At 43.1% G+C, this 25493-nt stretch overlaps 1 protein-coding gene across 2 annotated transcripts; it reads left to right on the forward strand.

Annotated features, from left to right (window-relative positions):
• The first annotated feature begins 271 nt into the window (after positions 1-271).
• MCM3 (minichromosome maintenance complex component 3) lies at positions 272-25047 on the forward strand. 2 transcript variants are annotated; one of them, XM_036087757.2, is made up of 17 exons: positions 272-453; positions 1547-1659; positions 2272-2480; positions 2935-3065; positions 12450-12688; positions 13152-13260; positions 14539-14692; positions 15033-15164; positions 15743-15951; positions 17800-17974; positions 18321-18447; positions 19228-19378; positions 21572-21712; positions 22822-22925; positions 23557-23642; positions 24080-24149; positions 24317-25047. In XM_036087757.2, exons 1-17 carry the CDS (start codon positions 376-378, stop codon positions 24513-24515), a joined length of 2427 nt encoding a protein of 808 aa, XP_035943650.1. In that variant the 5' UTR covers positions 272-375; the 3' UTR covers positions 24516-25047. The 2 variants fall into 2 exon arrangements, with proteins under 2 accessions (XP_035943650.1, XP_077911374.1); XM_078055248.1 differs by lacking the exon at positions 272-453 and adding an exon at positions 546-666.
• The last annotated feature ends 446 nt before the right edge of the window (positions 25048-25493 follow it).

Here is a 25493-nt window from a genome sequence, read left to right on the forward strand (position 1 = left end):
TACGACTCCCAGAATGCAGCGCGTCCTCGTCTTGCCCGGCTGTCCAATGATCAGACTCCGCGAGCCTCCTCTCGGCCCCGTTGGTCCGCTTGCCTGTCAGTGAGGGGAGAAACAGAGGGCTCGGGATGTCATATTTCCCGCCAGTGCGAGGCGCCGTTCAGGAAAGCCGAAGTGGAAGAAGTTCTCGATTGGATACTCGCTATTCTCGCGTAAGAGGAATCAGCCAATCAGAATGTGTATATCCTCCCGGAAAACCCCGCCCCTTCTCGACGTAGCCTTTGGTGGCGGGAAAAGTTCGGAAGTTTTCGCGCCGGGGCGGGGTCATCTGACGACCCTCCGCGCGGGTCTGGAGGAAGCGGTTCTCTGGCGGCGAGCATGGCGGGGACAGTGGTACTGGACGACATAGAGCTGCGAGAGGCGCAGAGAGATTACCTGGATTTCTTGGATGACGAGGTGAGGGAGGCGCGGGGGCGCGAGACTCTGGCGCTTGGAGCCCCTGGTGACGCTGACGGGCCAAGCGAGGCCGCGGCAGATGCTGCTCCACGCAGAGCCGGGGCAGGGCCCGGAGCTCCCGGACTGTTGCGGCCGGGCCGGCGCCCTCAGGAGTCTTCCATCTCGGATCTCGTAACGTTTCTCGCGGTGGATTGCGTAGTTGGTTGGTCTCCTGTACGTGCAGCCTTGAGAGAGCGATCCTGTAACTCTCCTAAGTGCAAATGGTGGCGGGGTCTCGCGAAAGGCGACGGGTTTCTTTCAAGTGCACACGAAATGGCAAAGCTCCCTGTGGCCTTTCGGAAATCACTCCCCGCTCTCTGAATTTGGCAGGAGTCGGGGTGGGGGGGCGGGGAGAATGCTGTAGAACGTAGTGACCCGCTACCTTATAGACGTGCAGATTTTAAGGACTGGCTTTCCAACCGGGCGGAAAAGACTTCCTAACTTGGCCGCATTCTTTTTCAATGCCAAAGGAGATGCAGAAGAGAAGTGTTTGCTATGCTGGCAAAGGGGGTTTTGTATGCCACCCAGGACTGGAAGCCGTAGAATATTGGTAAAGCATCTTGAAAGGGTTGATAATGCTGGGTCTGTAAACAAATAGTAAGGCTCCCTATTCCTTTAGGTCCGGATATGAGAGAACTCTTTCCCTATTATACAGCAGATCGGGAAATACAGTATTTTAATTCCCTACGTAATTCTTAAATGAAAAGTCATTTTAATATGCTAATTTACATTTTGACAAGATTTTTACTTGTCCTTTTAGACTTATTATGAGCTTGTTTTAATTCCCTGTTAGAAGTTGAGAAATGACTGCATACAGAAAAGCTGCAGATAGTAATAGAAATAATGGCATGGACGTTGAGGAGATCATTATAACTCCTGCAACAGCCTCTTAGGGTGTATTTGGAATCTCATGCTAGTGAGTGAAAATGTGGAGAAATTTGAGGTCAGTTCTGCTGCAGAGATTGATTTATCTTGCTGTGAGAACTGCCTCTGTTCAAATACAGTCCTATTTTTGAATTTGTGGCTGTTGTGATATGTGGTGGTTATTTTGCAGGAAGACCAGGGAGTTTATCAGAGCAAAGTTCGGGAGCTGATCAGTGACAACCAATACCGGTTGATTGTCAATGTGAATGACTTGCGCAGGAAAAACGAGAAGAGGGCTAACCGGTAAGTGGTAAGGGTTCCCAAGAGGATATCCTGGCTCTGGGTGACAATGGCTTCCCTTTCTCTTCCCCGGATTGGACAGGCTTCCCAAGAGAGGACCTGGATGAAATGTTTTTGACCCTCATTGCCTCACCCGCTTCTGTTTTTCTCTTCTTCCCAAAGTAGGTGGTGGGTGTTTCCCCCCCCTTTTTTTTTAAAGATTTTATTTATTTATTTCTCAGAGAGAAAGAGAGCGCACGAGCAGGGGAGCGGCAGGCAGAGGGAGAGGGAGAAGGAGGAGCAGGCTTCCCGCTGGGCAAGGAGCCCGATATAGGACTGGATCCCAGCACTCTGGGATCATGACCCAGGCTGAAGGCAGCTGCTTAATCGACTGAGCCACCCAGACATCCTGGGTGTTTTCCTGTTAAGAGCTTCTCCTTCCATGTTTTAACTGAGTTACCATTTCTGCATCTTTGAGAAGTTGAATTCAAGTTAACTGTCAGTTATGATGTATTTTACTGAGTCTTCTAGGACAGCAGAAGGGCACTAGATTTTACACTACTTTTGTTTTTGAGGGTCGATTTTTTCGAGTTTTTCTCTCTCTGCCTAATTATTCTCTCTGTCGTCCATGTCCAGCCTCCTGAGCAATGCCTTTGAGGAGCTGGTTGCCTTCCAGCGGGCTTTAAAGGATTTTGTGGCCTCCATTGATGCTACCTATGCCAAGCAGTATGAGGAGTTCTACATAGGATTGGAGGGCAGCTTTGGCTCCAAGCATGTCTCTCCCCGGACTCTTACCTCCTGCTTCCTCAGCTGTGTGGTCTGCGTGGAGGGCATTGTCACTAAGTGTGAGTGGCTTCAAGTCGGGGCTAAGGGAATGGAGCTGGGATAGCCCGTTAAGAGGGGCTGGGGAAGCAGGAGAGGCCGAGTAGAGTTAGGTAGCATATAGCATTGAACTTAACAGGGTGAAGCTGGAAGGAGCTGTAGTGTGCACAAAGATTAGGGGGTCCAGAATGCTGAATTCCGCTGAGCGTAGGGGAGTCTTGCTTTTGGCAGTCTCCTCATTCTAACTCTGAACTCCTATCATTTCTTGGTCAGGATCGGTTGTACTTGAAGTTTTATATAGACATGTTGATGTTCTAAATATAAATATAAAAATGAATAAATGACAAGTATTATTGAAGCAGCTTAAACTAGTCAGAAGAACACAGTATTTAGAGTCACGATAGACTTGCCTGGGTCAGATTCCACCTCTGTCACTGTCTAGTTGCATGACTTTATATGCATGTTTTCCATTGCTAGGCTCTCTAGTTCGTCCCAAAGTCGTCCGCAGTGTCCACTACTGCCCTGCTACCAAGAAGACTATAGAGCGACGTTATTCTGATCTCACCACCCTGGTGGCTTTTCCTTCCAGCTCTGTGTATCCCACCAAGGTGAGGGGAATTAATTAATTGGGCTTGGGGGTTGGAATCAAAGATGTCTGTTTTAATGCAAATAATTGAGTGATACCTGAAGTCTTCTGAAGTAAATCAGATGAAAAGTAAGGATTAATCTAAAGGAAAGATTGATTGTTAAGCAGAGTTTAATATGAAAGTCTTCAATTCTTATTTTTTTAAAAAAGAATAAATACTCTATAAAATTTGGCAAATTATGGAAGGATTGAAAAAAGTCATTAATCTACATAGATCTTTTAGCAAAGTTATATATAACTTTATAATCTACTTAAAGTAATATGGGAGAATACTTACTCTATAATGTTACCATGAAATATTTGCAAATATTTTACTTTGGGTTGGGAGAAGAATGGCATTGGAAATGGCTTTATAGTGTTCAGATTGATCTGAACTGAGGACAATGTGAGGGTCTCTTAATGAAACAAGATGATTAATGTTGGTTACTTGATGTCTGAATTCCCATTCTATCAAAAATACCTGCCGCTGCCATCAAATTTTAATTGAGAGCCACTGTATCCAAAGAATTGTTAAGCACTGTGGAGGATACAGATATGAATGAGACCCAGTTCTTATTTTCAACGCAATTGGGGCAGGAATCTTAACATAAAACAAGAATGAGTATCTTAGAATTATAACTGAAGCATACTTTAGAATCATTTAGTCTGTCTCCAGGTGAAATGCTGAGATTTGGAGAGGTTAAGTGACTTGCAGATGGGGCGCCTCGGTGGCTCAGATGGTTAAGCGTCTGTCTTCGGCTCAGGTCATGATCCCAGCTTCCTGGGATCGAGCCCCACATCGGGCTCCTGGCTCAACGGGGACCTGCTTCTCCCTCTCCCTCTGCCTTTCCCCCCACTCATGCGCTCTCTCTCTCTCTCTCTCTGTATCTCTGTGTCTCAAATGAATAAGTAAAATCTTTTTTAAAAAAAAAAAAAAGTGACTTGCACATGGTCCAGTCCTTAATGATGACCCTAAGGACTAGGACCCAAGTCCTTTTACTTTCAGGCCAGTTGCATTTTCTAAGTCACCCTGCTCTCTTCAGTAAGATCCCTCCTTCTAGAATGTCTTCAGTAACTACCCAGGGAGTACTCTTCTGATTACTGGGGCCAAGCTTCTTTGCTCAAGACCTGAAATACACTGGACTCCTGGAGGTCATCTACTGTGGTACTGAAGAACATGGCTTTGGAGTTAACACTTGCCTCAAGTCCTGGCTCTGCAATTTCCTATGTGACTTGGGGAACTTACTGAACCTCTCCAGCCTCGGTTTCCTTATTTGTTACGTGTGAAAAGTACCTGCTTTACTGAGTTGTTTGGATGGATTACATGAGATAATCTCATAAAATAATAGCACAATACCTTGTACGTAGTAAGCACTCAGTAAGTGGCAGCTGTTGTGTTTTTAGAAAATTCAAATGGCAAGGAAGTAAAAGTTAAAAACGTTTTTACTAAAGTTTAATATACATACAGGAAAGTTTATATAAGGATGCAGCTCACTGAAATTTCACAAGCTGAAAATACCTGTTAAATCAGCATCCAAACCAGGAAACAGAACCTTCCTAGCACTCAGAAGTGTTTGAGGGCCCACACTCCCCAAGGTTAACCCCATCCTGATATCTAGCAACATAGAGTACTTTTGCCTGTTTTTTTTTTAATTTTTTATTGTTATGTTAATCCCCATACATTACATCATTAGTTTTAGATGTAGTGTTCCATGATTCATTGTGCATAACACCCAGTGCTCCATGCAGAACGTGCCCTCCTCAATACCCATCACCAGGCTAACCCATCCTCCCACCCCCCTCCCCTCTAGAACCCTCAGTTTGTTTTTCAGAGTCCATCGTCTCTCATGGTTCGTCTCCCCCTCCGATGTCCCCCCCTTCATTCTTCCCTCCTGCTATCTTCTTTTTTTTTTTCTTAACATATATTGCATTATTTGTTTCAGAGGTACAGATCTGAGATTCAACAGTCTTGCACAAACAGTCTTGCACAATTCACAGCGCTTACCAGAGCACATACCCTCCCCAGTGTCTATCACCCAGTCACCCCATCCCTCCCACCCCACCCCCACTCCAGCAACCCTCAGTTTGTTTCCTGAGATTAAGAATTCCTCATATCAGTGAGATCATATGATACATATCTTTCTCTGTTTGACTTGTTTCACTCAGCATAATACCCTCCAGTTCCTTCTGCAGAAAATGCAACTGGCCTGAAATAGCACGTCGTAGCAAATGGCAAGATCTCATTCCTTTTGATGGCTGCATAATACTCCATTATATATATATATATATATATATATATATATATACCACTTCTTTATCCATTCATCTGTTGATGGACATCTTGGCTCTTTCCATAGTTTGGCTATTGTGGACATTGCTGCTATAAACATCGGGGTGCACGTACCCTTTCGGATCCCTACTTTTGTATCTTTGGGGTAAATACCCAGTAGTGCAATTGCTGGGTCATACCGTAGCTCTATTCTCAACTTTTTGAGGAACCTCCATACTGTTTTCCAGAGTGGCTGCACCAGCTTGCATTCCCACCAACAGTGTAGGAGGGTTCCCCTTTCTCCGCATCCCTGCCAACATCTGTCGTTTCCTGACTTGTTAATTTTAGTCATTCTGACTGGTGTGAGGTGGTATCTCATTGAGGTTTTGATTTGGATTTCCCTGATGCCGAGCGATATTGAGCACTTTTTCATGTGTCTGTTGGCCATTTGGATGTCTTCTTTGGAAAAATGTCTGTTCATGTCTTCTGCCCATTTCTTGATTGGATTCTTTGTTCTTTGGGTGTTGAGTTTGATAAGTTCTTTATAGATTTTGGATACTAGCCCTTTATCTGATATGTCATTTGCAAATATCTTCTCCCATTCTGTCGGTTGTCTTTTGGTTTTGTTGACTGTTTCCTTTGCTTTGCAAAAGCTTTTTATCTTGATGAAGTCCCAATAGTTCATTTTTGCCCTTCCTTCCCTTGCCTTTGGCGATGTTTCTAGGAAGAAGTTGCTGCGGCTGAGGTTGAAGAGGTTGCTGCCCGTGTTCTCTTTTAGGATTTTGATGGACTCCTGTCTCACATTGAGGTCTTTCAACCATTTGGAGTCTATTTTTGTGTGTGGTGTAAGGAAATGGTCCAGTTTCATTCTTCTGCATGTGGCTATCCAATTTTCCCGACACCATTTGTTGAAGAGACTGTCTTTTTTCCATTGGACATTCTTTCCTGCTTTGTCAAAGATTAGTTGACCACAGAGTAGAGGGTCCATTTCTGGGCTCTCTATTCTGTTCCATTGATCTATGTGTCTGTTTTTGTGCCAGTACCATACTGTCTTGATGATGACAGCTTTGTAGTAGAGCTGGAAGTCCGGAATTGTGATGCCGTCAGCTTTGCTTTTCTTTTTCAACATTCCTCTGGCTATTCGGGGTCTTTTCTGGTTCCATACAAATTTTAGGATTATTTGTTCCATTTCTTTGAAAAAAGTGGATGGTATTTTGATGGGGTTTGTATTGAATGTGTAGATTGCTCTAGGTAGGATTGACATCTTCACAATATTTGTTCTTCCAATCCGTGAGCATGGAACGTTTTTCCATTTCTTTGTGTCTTCCTCAATTTCTTTCATGAGTATTTTATAGTTTTCTGAGTACAGATCCTTTGCCTCTTTGGTTAGATTTATTCCTAGGTATCTTATGGTTTTGGGTGCAATTGTAAATGGGATCAACTCCTTATTTTCTCTTCCTTCTGTCTTGTTGTTGGTGTATAGGAATGCCACTGACTTCTGTGCATTGATTTTATATCCTGCCACTTTACTGAATTCCTGTATGAGTTCTAGAAGTTTTGGGGTGGAGTCTTTTGGGTTTTCCACATAGAGTATCATATCATCTGCAAAGAGTGAGAGTTTGACTTCTTCTTTGCCGATTTGGATGCCTTTTATTTCTTTTTGTTGTCTGATTGCTGTGGCTAGGACTTCTAATACTATGTTGAATAGCAGTGGTGATAGTGGACATCCTTGCCGCGTTCCTGACCTTAGGGGGAAAGCTCTCAGTTTTTCCCCATTTAGAATGATATTCACTGTAGGTTTTTCATAGATGGCTTTTATGATATTGAGGTATGTACCCTCTATCCCTATACTCTGAGGAGTTTTGATCAAGAAAGGATGCTGTACTTTGTCAGATGCTTTTTCTGCATGTATTGAGAGGATCATATGATTCTTGTTCTTTCTTTTGTTAATGTATTGTATCACGTTGATTGATTTGCGGATGTTGAACCAACCTTGCAGCCCAGGGATAAATCCCACTTGGTCATGGTGAATGATCCTTTTAATGTACTGTTGGATCCTATTGGCTAGTATTTTGGTGAGAATTTTTGCATCCATGTTCATCAGGGATATTGGTCTGTAATTCTCCTTTTTGATGGAGTCTTTGTCTGGTTTTGGGATCAAGGTAATGGTGGCCTCATAAAATGAGTTTGGAAGTTTTCCTTCCATTTCTATTTTTTGGAACAGTTTCAGAAGAATAGGTATTAATTCTTCTTTAAATGTTTGGTAGAATTCCCCTGGGAAGCCATCTGGCCCTGGGCTTTTGTGTTTTGGGAGATTTTTGATGACTGCTTCAATTTCCTTAGTGGTTATAGGTCTGTTCAGGTTTTCTATTTCTTCCTGGTTCAGTTTTGGTAGTTGATATATCTCTAGGAATGCATCCATTTCTTCCAGGTTATCTAATTTGCTGGCATAGAGTTGCTCATAATATGTTCTTATAACTGTTTGTATTTCTTTGGTGTTGGTTGTGATCTCTCCTCTTTCATTCATGATTTTGTTGATTTGGGTCATTTCTCTTTTCTTTTTGATAAGTCTGGCCAGGGGTTTATCAATCTTGTTAATTCTTTCAAAGAACCAGCTCCTAGTTTCGTTGATCTGTTCTACTGTTCTTTTAGTTTCTATTTCATTGATTTCTGCTCTGATCTTTATTATTTCTCTTCTCCTGCTGGGTTTAGGCTTTATTTGCTGTTCTTTCTCCAGCTCCTTTAGGTGTAGGGTTAGGTTGTGTACTTGAGACCTTTCTTGTTTCTTGAGAAAGGCTTGTATTGCTATATACTTTCCTCTTAGGACTGCCTTTGCTGCATCCCAAAGATTTTGAATAGTTGTGTTTTCATTTTCATTGGTTTCCATGAATTTTTTTAATTCTTCTTTAATTTCCTGGTTGACCCATTCATTCTTTAGTAGGATGCTCTTTAGCCTCCATGTATTTGAGTTCTTTCCGACTTTCCTCTTGTGATTGAATTCTAGCTTCAAAGCATTGTGGTCTGAAAATAGGCAGGGAATGATCCCAATCTCTTGGTACCGGTTGAGACCTGATTTATGACCTAGGATGTGATCGATTCTGGAGAATGTTCCATGGGCACTAGAGAAGAATGTGTATTCCATTGCTTTGGGATGGAATGTTCTGAATATGTCTGTGAAGTCCATTTAATCCAGTGTGTCATTTAAAGTCTTTATTTCCTTGTTGATCTTTTGCTTAGACGATCTGTCCATTTCAGTGAGGGGGGTGTTAAAGTCCCCCACTATTATTGTATTGTTGTCAATGTGTTTCTTTGCTTTTGTTATTAATTGCCTTATATAATTGGCTGCTCCCATGTTAGGGGCATAGATATTTACAGTTGTTAGATCTTCTTGTTGGATAGACCCTTTAAGTAGGATATAGTGTCCTTCCTCATCTCTTATTACAGTCTTTGGTTTAAAATCTAATTTGTCTGATATAAGGATTGCCACCCCAGCTTTCTTTTGGTGTCCATTAGCATGGTAAATGGATTTCCACCCCCTCACTTTCAATCTGGGGGTGTCTTTGGGTCTAAAATGAGTCTCTTGCAGATAGCATATCGATGGGTCTTGTTTTTTAACTCAATCTGATAGCCTGTGTCTTTTGATTGGGGCATTTAGCCCATTTACATTCAGGGTAACTATTGAAAGATATGAATTTAGTGCCATTGTATTGCCTGTAAGGTGACTGTTACTGTATATTGTCTGTGTTCCTTTCTGGTCTATGTTGCTTTTAGGCTCTCTCTTTGCTTAGAGGACCCCTTTCAAGATTTCTTGTAGGGCTGGTTTCGTGTTTGCAAATTCCTTTAGTTTTTGTTTGTCCTGGAAGCTTTTTATCTCTCCTTCTATTTTCAATGACAGCCTAGCTGGATATAGTATTCTTGCCTGCATATTTTTCTCATTTAGTGCTCTGAATATATCCTGCCAGTCCTTTCTGGCCTGCCAGGTCTCTGTGGATAGGTCTGTTGCCAATCTAATGTTTCTACCATTGTAGGTTACATATCTCTTCTCCCAAGCTGCTTTCAGGATTTTCTCTTTGTCTCTGAGACTTGTAAGTTTTACTATTAGATGTCAGGGTGTTGACCTATTTTTATTGATTTTGAGAGGGGTTCTCTGTGCTTCCTGGATTTTGATGCCTGTTTCCTTCCCCAAATTAGGGAAGTTCTCTGCTATAATTTGCTCCAATATCCAAATTAGGGAAGTTCTCTGCTATAATTTGCTCCAGTATACCTTCTGCCCCTCTCTCTCTTTCTTCTTCTGGGATCCCAATTATTCTAATGTTGTTTCGTCTTATGGTATCGCTTATCTCTCGAATTCTGCCCTAGTGATCCAGTAGTTGTTTATAGTTGTTTATCTCTCTTTTTCTCAGCTTCTTTATTTTCCATCATTTGGTCTTCTATCTCACTGATTCTTTCTTCTGCCTCATTTATCCTAGCAGTTAGCGCCCCCATATTTGATTGCACCTCATTAATAGCCTTTTTGATTTCTACTTGGTTAGATTTTAGTTCTTTTACTTCTCCAGAAAGGGTTTCTCTAATAACTTCCATGCTTTTTTCAAGCCCAGCTAGTATCTTTAAAGTGATGATTCTGAACTCTAGATCCGCATTGTACTAATGTCCGTATTGAGTAGGTCCCTGGCAGTCGGTACTACCTCTTGTTCTTTTTGTTGAGGTGATTTTTTCCGTCTTGTCATTTTGTGCAGAGGAGAATAGATTAATGAGAGAACAAAATGCTAACTGGGTAACAACGTTCCCAGAAAATATACTCTAAACAAATCAGAAAAGACCTGAAGCAGTGGGAAAAGAAAGGGAAAGAGAGAAAAAAGAAAAAGAAAAAAAAAAGAAAAAGATAAAGATAAAAACAAAAACAGAACAAAACAAAACAAAAAAAACAGAATGTGATCAAATATGATCAGGCTGGTATATAGATCAGTGCCACACACTGGATTTTGGGTGTATTTTGATCTGTTAGAAGAAAGTGCCTCCCAAAATTTTAAAGAAAGAAAAACTTATACATGTACAAAAATAAGGGTTGATATGATGAAGGGATGGAATATGACTGTAAAGATGGAAATTATAAAAAATTTTATAAAAGGAATTGATAAGAAGTTGTTTGAAAAAAGAAAGAAGAGGATTTAAGAAAAAAAAAGGGAGAGAATGTGATCAGGCAGGGGAGTAGAAAAAAACCATACACTAGAGATTTAGGGTATATTTTGATCTGTTAGAAGAAACTATCTCAAAATTTTAAAGAGAGAACAACTTATATATATATGCCAAAAATACGGGTAACTACTATGAAGGGATAGAATATGACTCTAAAAATGAAAAATAAAAATGTTTTTTTAAAAAAGGGATTGATAAGATGTTGGTTGAAAAAGGGAAAAAGAAAAATTCAAAAAAAAAAAAGTTACAAAAAAAATTAACTTTGAAAGACTAAAGAATCATGGTAAAAAAAGCCATGAATTCTATGTGCAGTATTCTCCTAGCGCTGGAGTTCTGCGGTTCTCATTGATCGGTAAACTTGGTCTTGGCTGGCTGTTCTTGCTGATCTTCTAGGGGAGGGGCCTGTTGCCGTGGTTTCCAAAAGTCTTTGCCGGAGGCGGAATTGCCCCGCCCTTGCCCAGTCCAGACTAAGTAATCTGCTCGTGTTTGCTCTCCGGAGCTTTTGTTCCCTGCAAGCTTTCGGTACAGCTTTGGAGGCGGAGAGTGCAATGGCGGCCTCCCAATCTCCGCCTCAGAGGAGCCGAGAACTCGGGGCCCTGCTCATCAGTGAGCCCCTAGAGAAAAGCAGTCAGTCACTCCCGTCTCCCCGGTCTCCGGCCGCACTCCGTGCTCACCCGGCCTGTGACCGCGCGTTTCTATCTCTGGCACCCGACCCCGTGTGGAGTCTCCAAACCCAGCAGATCCCTGCGGTGCGCTCCCGCGCCGCTCCTCCTGGGGGAGGAAGGTGAGTCTCCCTGGATCTGCCGCTTGTTGGGTCCCTGCTGGAGGAGCAGTGGCCCGACTGTGCCGCGGATCACGGTTTATGGCAACCCCAAGCTGAGAGCCCACGCCTGGGCTCCGTCTCTGCAGCCGGCTTCCCCGCTCCGATACCTGGGAGCTCTGCCGCACTTAGGCACCCCCGGACTTTCTGTGACCCCGAGGGTCCTGAGACCACACTGTCCCGCGAGGGTTCCACCCCCCGCTTAGCCACCGGAGTGACGTCCCTCAGCGGAGCCGACTTCTAAAAGTTCCGATTTTGTGCTCCGCAGCTCTATGACTTGCCAGAAGCGGCCGTGGGCCCCCCCCCCCGCCGTCTATCCTCCCGAATATCGCCTCGGATTCACTTCTCCGCTAGTCCTACCTTCCAGAAAGTGGTCGCTTTTCTGTTCAGAGAGTTGTTGCTCTTCTTTTCTTCGATCTCCTGTTGAGTTCGTAGGTGTTCAGAATGGTTTGATCCCTATCCAGCTGAATTCTTGAGAGGAGATGAAATCCAGGTCTCCTACTCCTCCGCCATCTTGCTCCGCCCCCCTCTTGCCTGGTTTTTATATTTTATCTAAATACTCCTGTGTTGGGCTTCCTTTGTTCAACAGATGTTTTGAGATTCATCCATGTTGTGTATAGATGTATTTCATACATTTTCATTGCTGTATAGTGTTCATTTGGGTTGATATACCACATTTATTCAACCATTCTATTGATAGCATTTGGATATTTTCTAGTTTTTGGCTATTGGGAATAATGCTGCTGTGAACATTGTAATATGTGGCTTTGGAAGAATGTTTCTGTCGGGTATTACCTAGGAGTGGAAATATTATGTCATAGTACAGGGGAAATAAGAATCTTAATTTAGATGTTAATATAGCCATGGTTCCCTCAGACTATAGTTGTCCCTTCCATTAGATGATTTGTTACTAGAACAGATGGGAATGGAAAAAATTGGAGAAGACATTTGGCTTTTTTTGTTCCTAGATACTAAAATCTCATGAGGTCATTTCCAAATTATATTTGTTTCCTACAAAAAATGAGTGTGGCATTTCTAACACCGGGATGAGATAGCAGTGCTTCTCTGTGTGTCTTTTTCAGGACGAGGAAAACAATCCCCTCGAGACCGAATATGGCCTTTCTGTCTACAAGGACCACCAGACCGTCACTATCCAGGAGATGCCGGAGAAGGCCCCAGCTGGTCAACTTCCCCGCTCTGTGGACGTCATTCTGGATGATGACTTGGTAGATAAAGTGAAGCCTGGTGACCGAGTCCAGGTGGTGGGGACCTACCGTTGCCTTCCTGGAAAGAAGGGAGGCTACACCTCAGGGACCTTCAGGTAAAGGGGCAGTTGTGAGGTATTTGGCATGCTGCTGGCAGCTTGCATTTCTGGTAGTATTCTTGCTCCAGTTTGCCATATTCTGGAGCATACATCAGACAGGTCTAGCTGCCTGGGAGATGGGATACATCTTTTCCATCAGATAAAACTGGTAGTACTATCTTATGCTAAAAGTGGGAGTTACCGGTAACATGATTATAGCCTCTTGGCTTACATGAGTTTCTCATGTATTCCCACCTCCTTCTCATCCACACTTCTGTCTGAAGGAAGATCTGTGGGACAGCAGAGGATAAATTCCTGAGGTGAAGAGTCATCAGCATATTTGTGTCGCAGACTAAGAGTATTAGTTGTTGAATTCAGAACAACTTGTCTTTTTTCTCTTTATTGTTTTCCGATTTGCTGTTGGCTCTGATGTTAGAAATTGAAAACCGCAGGCTTCTTCTTATTCCCCTCTTTGTCCCAGGACTATCCTGATTGCCTGTAATGTGAAGCAAATGAGCAAGGATGTTCAGCCTTCATTCTCTGCTGAGGATATAGCCAAGATCAAGAAGTTCAGTAAAACTCGTTCTAAGGTCTGAGCATCTTTCAGGGATTTGAGGGTGGGGATGGATTTGTTAGGGTTGTGTTTTGCATGGACCACCTTTCATCTTTGTACTGGATCAGGAGGAGGGTCAAGGTTTTTTCTCTAAAGGATGTGGTGTTAGCTTTTAATTTGACCCAGTCAGCAAGTAAAAGGGTGTTTTTGCTGTTTAATATTTCTGTTTTGTTACCTGCTGGGCTGCTAAGTGAACCTAATACAAGTACTAGAATAAGAGAATATCAATGTACCAATAAGTCCATATGGAAGACAGTAGTGATGCGTTACTTAAGTTTAAGATAGGTTATTTTTGTTTTAGTTCTCTAGTTTGTTTTTCTTTTTAAAGACAAAATGTCCACAGGTAGAATTGAAGAAAATACAGTTGACCCTTGAACAACACAAGTTTGAGCTGTGTGGGTTTGCTTGCCTGTGGGTTTTTTTCTGATAAATACAGTATGGTACTATAAATGTGTTTCTCTTCCTTATGATTTTCTTAATGACATTTTCCTTTCTATAGCTTACTTATTTTAAGAATACAGCATATAGTACATATCAAACACAAAAATGTGTTAATTGACTGTTTTTATGTTATTGGTGAGGTGAGGTCAGCAGTGGGACATTAGTAAAGTTTTGAGGGGATCAAAAGTTACATGTAGATTTTGGACTGCATGGGGGTTTGGCACCCCTAACTTCTGCATTGTTTAAGGGTCATGTGTGTATGCCTGTGTGATTAAGGTTACTGAAGAAACAAACCAAGCCAAATCAAAACAAAAGGTTACTGGAATCGCATTATATATTCTTATTAAACCTAAAATGTTTTGGGGCGCCTGGGTGGCTCAGTTGGTTAAACGACTGCCTTTGGCTCAGGTCATGATCCTGGAGTCCCTGGATCGAGTCCCGCATCGGGCTCCCTGCTCGGCAGGGAGTCTGCTTCTCCCTCTGACCCTCCCCCCTCTCATGTGCTTGCTCTCTCATTCTCTCTCAAATAAATAAATAAAAAAAATCTTTAAAAAAAAAAAAAAAAAAAAAAACCTAAAATGTTTTGAACCTGGAAATACTTTTTTCTTAAATATTAAACCTCTAAGCAGGTTTTGGAATACAGGCTTTCTCTTTATCTGTTCTGACAATGATCTGTTCAGTGTACAGTTAGAAACAGTGTCTACACTTGTGGAGTTCTTCAAGCATTTTTATAAGCTAAAGTATAAAGCAGAGCTCAGCAAAACCCCACTGAATCTCACTAGGCTTTTCACACCTTTGGTTATTCCTCCTGTAGGATATCTTTGACCAGCTGGCCAGGTCATTGGCCCCTAGCATCCATGGGCACGACTATGTTAAGAAGGCAATTCTCTGCTTGCTCTTGGGAGGGGTGGAACGAGAACTTGAAAATGGCAGCCACATCCGTGGGGACATCAATATTCTCCTGATCGGTATGACACTGGGGATCAGATTCTTGGTCTTCCCTTGTGGAGTGTGCTTGTGGGAATCTATAATCTGTAAGATTGTGTATTCTCTACATGGTGTATTTCATTTCCATCAAAGGGCAAAAGACTAAAAATCTCTCCTTATTATTCTCATTTTTGTATTTCCTGATTTATAATGTCTAAAATATATTCTTCCTGTAACTTGCCATTACAAGTGAAAGGAATATTATTTACAACCAGTTACTGTAAATTTCTGTTACGCCAAGAGCTGTACTAGAAAAGTAGAACTTGCTCGGGCGGGGGGAGGAGTTTCCTAGCAAGTCACCACTGCCCCACCCAATTACAGGGGACCCGTCGGTTGCCAAGTCTCAGCTTCTACGCTATGTTCTGTGCACTGCTCCCCGGGCTATCCCCACCACTGGCCGGGGCTCCTCTGGAGTGGGTCTGACGGCTGCTGTCACTACAGACCAGGAAACCGGTAAGGGTGTAAGGGTCTTTGGCAAAGGTCCCACAGTGAGATCAAGCATAGTTTCCTTGAGTTTGCTCTCGGGAAGCTTGTATTGGGAAGATACACTAGAAAGGTTAGTTTGAGCCAGGCTGTAGAAGACTGAGTATCTCTGGCAATAGGGGGTGAATTATTTAAGTCTTTGGGTGGCCCTCTATGGATAAGAATGTCTCCTAGAAGACAGTTTTTGAAGGAGAAACCTTTGCAAATTGGAAGGGAAATAAAAATGAAGATTGCGCTATTTTATAAATTAGAGAAAGGGATTTGAAGACTAGTGAAAAGAGAGCAGAGATCTAGTTGGGGAATCACTTGAGGATGAAGATAAGAGAATTGATGAAAGAAGTTTGTTGGAGGCTGGCTACTTTGGGATCATTCAGATTGGAGCTAAAAAGGTTGACCCACGAGGGTTTTTCTCTAAGTCTCTAGGAACTGACTGCTCCTCATTATATTCTCATGAGCAACATTGAGTGCTTAGGAAGGAGATTGAAATCTCTCCCCTTGTCTTCTACAACCTGGATAGTAAAACGTATCTTTACCTCCTCATTTCCTAGGGGAGCGCCGGCTGGAAGCAGGGGCCATGGTCCTTGCTGACCGAGGTGTGGTTTGCATCGATGAATTTGACAAGATGTCCGATATGGACCGCACGGCCATCCACGAAGTGATGGAGCAGGGTCGAGTCACCATCGCCAAGGCTGGCATCCATGCTCGGCTGAATGCCCGCTGCAGTGTTTTGGCAGCTGCCAACCCCGTCTATGGCAGGGTGAGTGGAATCAGCACTTTACCGTTGTCCTCACCTTTGGTTTTGCTGAGTAGCTGGGCCATGAAGTTGATTCTTGGTGTCCCGGAGGAGTAATAGGCCAAAGATTAAGTTAAGCTCATCCCTCATTTTGCTGTTGTCCTTGATTTAGGGCAGTGGTTCGTCACTTTTTTATCCACATCAGAATCCCCTGGAAAGTTATTTATTTAAAATAACTTTAAAAATACAAAGAAGAAAACAAAAGTGACCTGCACTCTCACAACCCAGTAACCTGTATTGCCATTACAACAAAAGTACCATATGCAGATGGTTAGATGTATAAACAGAACAGAGAGTGCAGTATGGACATTAAAAGCCTTCCTTTGCTCTCCTATCCCTTCTCCAAGAGATAACCACTAACAACTCTTGAGTGGGGAAACAAAAACTTAAGTGTATACCAACAACCATACTGGCTCCTTGTTACCAAATGTGTCTGTTTATCTTTGTGTTTCACTATGATGATGATGTGCTAAGGTGTATCTTTTATATTTATTCAGCTTGGGGTTTGCCCAATTTTGCCTTTATTTTTTCTTTCTTTTTTTTGGGCAGCTGTCTTATATTCCATTGTATGGATTTATAGTAATTTGTTTAGTCTCTATTTGATGGGCATTTGGCATTTTCCCTTTTCCCCCTTGCTATTATGAAATGAAGTTGCAGTGAATATCCCTTTATATGTATTTTGTTACAGATATCTGTATGATAAATACCTAGTAACAGAATCAGTGGATTAAAGAGTTATATGCATTTTCATTTTGGTAGAGATTGCCAAATTGCCCTCTTTAAAGTTTGTACCATAATAATACTATTAATTAAGACTTACAAGTAATTTGCTTTTATCCTCACGATAACCTTGTAGATAGGTAGTTATTATCCTTATCTTACAGGTGAGAAAATGGAGGCATAAAAAATTAAGTAAGTTACTCAAGAATCACAAACTAGAAAATGGCAGAGTCAGGATTTGAACCCAGAGCCCATACTGTGCTCTGGCAATTTACAATTCCACAGTGTATGGGGTTACCTGTTTTCGTGGAGGTTTTTAAACATGCAGGTGCCTGGTCCCCAGTCCAGGGTTTCTGAATTCAAGTTTTTGGGTTGGGGCTTTTGGTAACTATGGTTTAGAAAGGCTCCATAGTTGGTGATAATGCATAGCTTGGGTTGAGATCCTTGGTTTTTAGATTAATGGTAACATATGTTTATGTCATCTTGAAGAATTATATTGGGAAATGTAGGGAGAAAATGGCAGGTCCTGAAATGGGAACGTGGTCAGAATCATTATTAATGTTACCCACAAGGATGTTAGACCCTCTGACTGTGAAGTGTCTGCGGGTGGGTAGCCTCATAGGCCCAGAATTGAAAGATAAAAAAGTATAGAGGTTCTTGAGTCCCAGGGAAGATCTCCCTTGATCCTTAAGACTTTATGATTTATAGATTATTGACCATTTTCATTGCGATTTTACTCATTACCTTCTGAGTAAGGGACTCCAAAGTTTCCAAGTGTTTTTGGCTTAGCCCCCTTGTCAATAACAGGCAGGGGAGGAGTCATCTTTCAGGGTTGGTCCTGCCCTGGGAATGGCAGGGGCAGAATAAAGCTTGGGAAGGAGGATGCTGGTTTCGAGACCTACGATAAGCTTATTAGAGGCACCTCAGCTAGGAGGTGGGGCTCTGAGTTCGCTCAGGTCTCTCGAAGCTTCAGTGAGAGAAGGGTTGCAGGTAGACAAACTGAAGTAAGTATTTTAATAGCTTTAAATAGCCTCCTTGTCCTTTTTTCCCATTGATGTCGCCTCCACTTTCCTTTTTCCTTCCGTTGCACAGTATGATCAGTATAAGACCCCCATGGAGAACATTGGGCTGCAGGACTCACTGCTATCCCGGTTTGACTTACTCTTCATCATGTTGGATCAGATGGACCCTGAGCAGGATCGGGAGATCTCAGACCATGTCCTTAGGATGCACCGTTACAGGGCCCCCGGGGAACAGGATGGCGATGGTGAGGCCACGGGAAGAGTCAGACTGATTAATGGAGGGGGACCTAAACAGATGCGGTTATCTCAGACCTGGCCCAGGTCGTGGTGGGTGTTTCCGTTTCTGGGTTGATGTTGAAGGTGCCTTGCCTTCGTGACCACTCCCTTCTTGCTCTCTGGGAGTTATCCTAAGGTGTGTCTTTTTTCCATTTCTGGGTCTAGGAACACCTTTGAGCATCTTCTGGGAGCTAGGTAGTTCCACCTTTCTTATTTGTGGGCTCCACGTGTCTATGTGTCTTTGCTTTATTAGTATTTTATCTCTTCAGAAGAAGCAATTTCTTACTCTCCTTTCTCCCAACTTGGGTTTTCCAGCTATGCCTTTGGGTAGTGCCGTGGATATCCTGGCCACAGACGATCCCAATTTTAACCAGGAAGACCAGCAGGACACCCAGATTTATGAGAAGCATGACAACCTTCTGCATGGGACCAAGAAGAAAAAGTGAGCATTCTTCATACTTCTCCCTTGAAGGAACCTGAGATTTCTGTCATATTAGCATATTTTTATGTGCTGCCCAGGCAAGATCATGCTTGGATTCGTAGCCATGTGGCCCTGTTTTCTTTTCTGGATCCCACACTTAGATACTTCTTTTCCTGGCCAGTTGCCTTGTAAGTGTTTGTGGCGAATGGGTTTAGGTTCTAATCTTCTAAAAGGAAGGCTTTGACAACATGCTCAACTGATGGTGGGTATGTTATGTTATCCTCGTACGTGAAGTACTGCACAAGTCCTTTAGCCATTTGTGACAAGCTACTGTTGAAGGGACAGTAGATGGCAAGCCCTGGGTGCTGTGCAGGTGGATTTGGATAAAGGAGACTAGGGTTCAAGTGTTCAAAGCACAAAATACGAGATCTTATACCTGTATTTAGGGCTGTGGTGCAGTAGGAAGCATATAGATTCAAACCTGTTGTTTAAGAACATGGAATTTAGAGGCAGAACACTGAATTTAAGTCTCCTCTGAGCTGTAGTTTTTAACCTATTAAATAGGGCAAATAATACCTAAATTTTTACCTGACAAATACCTAAGTAATAGCTACATTCTGATTCAATTGACATACATGAAAGGGTCTCGTACACATTCTATATAAGTGGGATTTCTGATAACGTATTCTAGATTGTATCTCTGCCACTTGACCTTGACTTCTCTGAGGAGAGGCCAAGCCCCCAGCCCAGTCAGGTGTCGAGGTGTGGCAAAGAAGAAGAAATCACTGTGTGTGCCCGCAGGGAGAAGATGGTGAGTGCAGCGTTCATGAGGAAGTACATCCACGTGGCCAAAATCATCAAGCCCATCCTAACTCAGGACTCAGCCGCCTACATTGCAGAAGAGTACTCACGCCTGCGCAGCCAAGACAGCATGAGCTCGGACACTGCCAGGGTGAGTCCCCACAGGGAAGATGGACCTGGGAATTCCTGAAGTAGAAGGCTGGGGAGTCCCTGTTATCTGGGAGCTCTGGAAGCATTTCAACTTAGTGATTCCTCCCCTTTTACTTTCTGGTCTGAAGGGCTTCCTGTTCTCCAATTCTAATCATTTCCTTCTGCAAAGGAAAACGAAGTGAGAACACCTTTATCTCATTAGTTCAGAGGACATTGGCTTCCAGAAGCTGTGATTCATTCAGCAAACATAAGGAGCCACTTTTGGGAACTGAACTGGTGTCTGTTCTTGCATGCAGGGTTAAAATAGGAAGAGCTATCCTCAGAGAACTCAGATCTGGAACTTAGGAGGCAGGAAGGTAGATGGAAAGATCATATATGCCTGTTTATAAATATCTACCACAGTGTGGTACCTAAAAGGAAATGAATGTGAAAGATGGTTGGAGTGAATATAGATGAAGAAGCTATTAGTTTTTCCTTTAGACTTTATAGAAGGGGTATGAATTTGAGGGAAGAGAGTATGGTATTTGAGCTGGACTTTGACAAATGATTAGTTGGATAACCATCATGGTTATCCAAAGCCATTTCTAGAAATCTGCCTGTGAATTTATCTAAACTCTTTGGGGCAGTAGAGTTCATACAGGATTTCATGGCAGAAAGACCCAAGTCCAAGACCGTTGTTACGTGCTATAGACATAGACTCTTGGATTTAGACATGATCCCAGGTCACCTATTCCAGCCTCACACCCAGGCAGTCATTCCATCTTCTGGAATTTCTGCTAAGCCTTCCTTGACATCTTCAGTGGCAGCATGCCCGGCACATCACTGCATTGAAATGTTAGAATATTCTTCTATTTAAACTTGCTTCCCCATGACTTAAACCCATGGGGCTTAATTTGTTTTCTGGGGATTGTGTATGACTTGTCTTCTTCAGATTAAGCAGCCCCTTTTCTTTTTAATTGTTTCCCTCACCACATGAAAATGTTCCAGTGTGTCAGAAGCCTTCTCATTGAACAAAACACTGGTTTAGTTGTGGTCTTAGTGGGTCTTATAAATCTCTCAATTTGGATTCTGTAGTTCTGCTAATGCAAGCTAGGATTTCACTTGCTTTTTAGGTTATCCAGGAATTGGAGCTTATAATGGAGTGTGTAGCTGCCACACTCTGGTACCTTTTAAATCATTAAAAGATTTGGTGAATTTATTTAAAAGTGAATATATTTGTTTTTGAACGTGGGATGGGGTATTGTTTATACCATTCCATGGGCTATAAATAATACCCCATCCCATGATAATTTGGGAAACTTGAAAGTAGAAGTGACCAGATCAAGGATCATACAATGGGAGATGTGGGGGTGTGACAGAAAGAACTAGCCCTCTGTTCTGATCCCAGGTCTTCAGCTAATTTTTGGGCCTTGCACAGATCTCTTCACATCTCAGCTCACAGTTTTTTTTATCCATAAAATGAGAAGGTTGGATAATGTCAGGGATGCTTAACTAGGTGGGCACATCATAATCACCTGAAACTTAAAAAGAATACATGGCCAGTCCTAAACATAGACATTCTGATTCATTAGGTCAGAGATGCCATTCAGCCAATAGCATTTAAAAAAGATGGAAGCACACCAGTTTGGTATGCACCCACCCCCATGAGAACCACTGGATGAGAACATGCCAGAATTCTCTTCATCCTCTGGACTTGAATTTATCCAACTTTAAAAATTTGTCCTCAGATGACCTCTTTCACACCCCTCCTTTAGTGTGACCTTGCCCAAGTTACTTGAAACGCTGAGTCCTATTTCCTCATCTATAAAATTTGGAGAAGTTATCGAGAGTGTTAAACAATGCAGTTGATAGAAAAGCAAAGTTACTGGAGCATTGCAGATTGGCAGTAAGGATTATTTTTCCTCCTTCACTATTGTAGTCTTTCTAGCCTTTTTTCTTTCCAGCTGTAAGATGCCTCATTTTCTTCTTCCTTGTTCACCTACCCTTTTCTCGAACCTCAACACTCATATTTTCTTGGCTGTTTTTATTTTTGTGAATTTTATGTGGTGTTTATACAGAATACAGAGCTCTGAATCCTTTGCTTTTACTTCCTAGAGTCATTCCAGTAGTATCTTTATCCTTTTCTGTACAGTGGGAATGATAGGCAAGCCTAAGGAATTCTGGACAAGTAATCCTCCCTTGTTTTCTTCCCCAGACATCACCAGTTACAGCCCGGACACTGGAGACTCTGATTCGATTGGCCACAGCCCATGCCAAGGCCCGCATGAGCAAGACTGTGGACTTGCAGGATGCAGAGGTAGCTGTGGAGTTGGTCCAGTACGCTTACTTCAAGAAGGTGAGGGTCCACATGCTTGGGCCTGAGAGCTCCTTCTGAGTAAATGTTGGTGCTTGGGCTGCCCAGCCCTTCATGGTGACACCTGCATTTAGGTCATCAGTGGAAAGCAGCATCTAGCTGGGAAGCTTTAAAATACTGATGCCAGAGCTACCAGAGGCCCCAGAGATTCTGGTTTCATTGATGTGCTGCATCATCAATCGACTGCTTCTCTGCCTATTCATACTTCCTTTGTCTCTTAAAAAAGTAGATGTTTCCAAAGGATTAACCTGGGTGATCTTCCTCTTCCCTCTGTACCTTTTCTTTTGCCAGTCTCTTCAGGTATCCCATTGGCATCTCAAAAACTCACATCAAAAGTTGAACTCTCAAATTTGGGCCTGTCATTCTGTTTCTGCTTTTGCTTCTGCTTGTAACATTGTGTTTCTTTCATTTTAGACACCAGGCCTTGAAGCCTTCACTGTCTTTTCCTTGTTGCCCACCCCCTCTCCAGTTTAGTGAACTGTAGCCCTCTGGGGTTTAGTTGTGGGTCTGATAGGCTTTTCCTGGCTTACTCTTTTTGCTAGGGTGGGAGTTGTCTTAAATTTAAATTAACCACCTGATCTATAAAGAAATGGATTGTTTTCCACTTAACCGTTATGGGCTGGGCTTTTTTTTCATTCACTTCTTTGTTCCTTAAATACTCATTAAGTATCTACTATGTCAAAGGAATTGAACATACCTCTCAGCACTTTTTTTTAAAGACTTATTTATTTTAGAGAGAGCCCAGGAGGAGGGGCAGAGGGACAGGGAGAGAGAATCTCAAGCAGACTCCCTGCTGAACAAGGAGCCCGATACGGGGCTTAGTCCTATGACCCTGAGATCATGACCTGAGCTGACACCAAGAGTTGGACGCTTAACCGACTGAGCCAGCCAGGCGCCCCACCTCTCAGCATTTTTAAAGATAGGCAGCAGCCTATTCCTCTGCCCCTGGTTCTGGACTCAGGGATGAAAGAGGCTCGCTCTTTCATCTTATTTCTGCTGATGGTGTAGAAGGGACTCTTACTGAGAATTTTTCATTCAGTTTCCCAGCGTCAGTGACCCTTCCCACCCACCCATGCTTGGCTTGGTCTTAGGTTCTAGAGAAGGAGAAGAAACGAAAGAAGCGAAATGAGGGTGAATCAGAGACAGAGGATGAAGAGGAGAAAAGCCAGGAGGACCAAGAGCAGAAGAGTAAGAGGTAAGGCGGAGCGAAGAGAAAGGAGACAAAGACATAAGTTGGGGGAGGGGAGGGAGGTGAATCAGTACTGCTGGTTGACATCAAGTTATTGTTGGGAAAAGGTGCCTAGATCTGTAGGGTGCGCGCATGGCGGGGTAGGGGGGTGAGGGCAGAGGGAGAAACTTTAGTAGACTTCTGTGCTGAGCATGGAGCCTGAAGCAGGGCTTGATCCCCTAACCCTGAGATCAGGGCCTGAGCAGAAACTAAGAGTCGGATGCCTAAGCACCTGTGCCCCTCAGGCGCCCCTGGTAGGATGCTTTTGACCTCTTTCCTGCTAAAGAAATGCTAAGTAGCAGGAGCACACTGACTCAAACAGGTTTTTGAGTGTATTATTTTTCAGAATCCTTTCCTCATGGTATTCATGCCTGTGATTGAATGTCTAAGGTGGCTGATAGAGAAAAAGAGCATTGGGAAGCAGGGCCTGTCTGTGTTCTAGTCCAGAGACTTTTGGTCTCTTTCAAGAAAAAGTAACAGTTTATATAGGCCTGGGCCTAGCATTTTGATTGTAGATTGTCCTAGTTCTTTTTCTCTGGTCAGAGGCCCAGGATGGGTTTCTCCAAAGCCTTTCTCTTAACTGCTATGGGTATTTTAGGAGGAGGACTCGTCACACTGATGCCAAGGATGGGGGCTCCTATGACCCCTATGACTTCAGTGACACAGAGGAGGAAATGCCTCAAGGTGAGTGACTGTCTCCTATTGATAAAGAGGTGGTTCCTTTGACTGCTAACTTTAGTTGCTCTGTGTACTACATTTTCTGGTGCATTGCCATTTGGTGTCCTGCTCAGGGCCCTGTGTCCAAGAGGTTTGTCCCAAGAGAACCTCGGGAAACCCAGTCAAAACTTTGGAAACTGGGCTTTGCTCAGTTGCTGCTTCCTTCCTGAGGAACTGTGCTCTTTGCCAAGCCTGGCATAAGCATCCCAGATAACGTATGTTGCGGGTCTCTTGCCCGACTCATTTTCTCTACCCTGACTGGTTCCAGAAGAACCCTAGGAAGTGGGTGTTCTGTAGGCTCAGTGAGGTGTGGGGAGTGGAGATTACTTTCCTGGTGTCTTTGGAAATGGAAATGGCTTCACCATGTTGTCTTCCCATTATCTGCAACCATTTATCCTCTGAAGTACACACTCCAAAGACAGCAGACTCACAGGAGACCAAGGAGTCCCAGAAGGTGGAATTGAGTGAATCCAGGTGAGTAGAAAGGTGGTTTTTAAAATGGTATTATTTCTCAATGTGCAGGAAGCTCTAAAATTGACTGTTGGGGATACCTATACTGTATTAACACTTACATAGATCTTGCCTGAGAGCTTTTCGGTTTGTATACTTCTCCTTTATCCATCTTCTCCTGACTTGGACAGGTTGAAGGAATTCAAGGTGGCCCTCTTGGATGTGTTCCGGGAAGCTCACGCACAGTCGGTGGGCATGAATCGCCTCACAGAATCCATCAACCAGGACAGAGAAGAGCCCTTCTCTTCAGCAGAGATCCAGGTTGCGCTGAGCAAGATGCAGGACGACAACCAGGTCATGGTCTCCGAGGGCATCATCTTCCTTATCTGAGGATAACTCATCTCTGAACTTTGGGATGTTTCTTCCATATTTCCTCTCCCTGCTCCCGCCAGTCTTTGCCTTCATTTCCTGAATAACAGTGTTAATTGAACCGAAGTTGAGGGACACGTGACAAAGCTGAGCTTTGGGAATGGGTAATGAAAGCTGTTGTGGGGTGAAGAGAAGAAAGTGGGCAAGGACTAAGACTGTTGTATCTTCATTCATTCATTCATTCATTCTGCTTATCTCCCACCCAGAACAAACCAAACCATTGTTCGTGGTAAATAACATATAACCTCTGAGAATATGGGGGGAGCACAGCTGGTTTCTGCTCATCCTTTCCTTGTTCGTTGGCTGTTTTTTCTTTCCTGAGCACATTGGTCTGGAATAGTCTTTGGGTTGTTCTGTGCTGGTGTGAGTGAAGCTCTGCAGCAAGTCATGAAGGCCAAGAAAGCTTTCTTTTCTGTAGCACCAGTTAAAACTAATACATGCTTCTGACTTAAATATCTAAGACCTTGAATAAACTTAACCTATTTTTATATTATATGCATGGCCTTAATACTGTGTGCTTTTGTCAACACCTTTAATTTTGTTTTCCTTGAAAGCTCAGCCCTGTAGGATTTTCTGCTTCCACATTTGCACCAAGTCACCACACGGTGGCAGCAGGCTGCTGTGCTGTCCTTGGGGCTTAGGTCTTGAGGCAGTTTTCTTCCTCAGTGACACCAGCATTTATCAGTTAAAGTTATGCAAGCCAAACTTTGCCAATTTGGAATAGCTAAACGGCCACAGGAGGCCAGCAAGTGAAAATCAGGAGAGTTGACCCTTTGCCTGCCTTTTTTGAGCCTGAATCAAAGCCCATTCATGGAGAAGTAATACCTGCTATATCAGACATCTCAATATTGTGAGTTCTGGCCCATAAAGAGATCCCCTCACAGGATCCTCGTGAAACCACTTGCACCTGGATGTTCAGCTCTTCGTATTTTTGCGCAG

This window comes from Halichoerus grypus, chromosome 9 (assembly GCF_964656455.1).
Source record: "Halichoerus grypus chromosome 9, mHalGry1.hap1.1, whole genome shotgun sequence".
Taxonomy (NCBI): Eukaryota; Metazoa; Chordata; class Mammalia; order Carnivora; family Phocidae; genus Halichoerus; species Halichoerus grypus.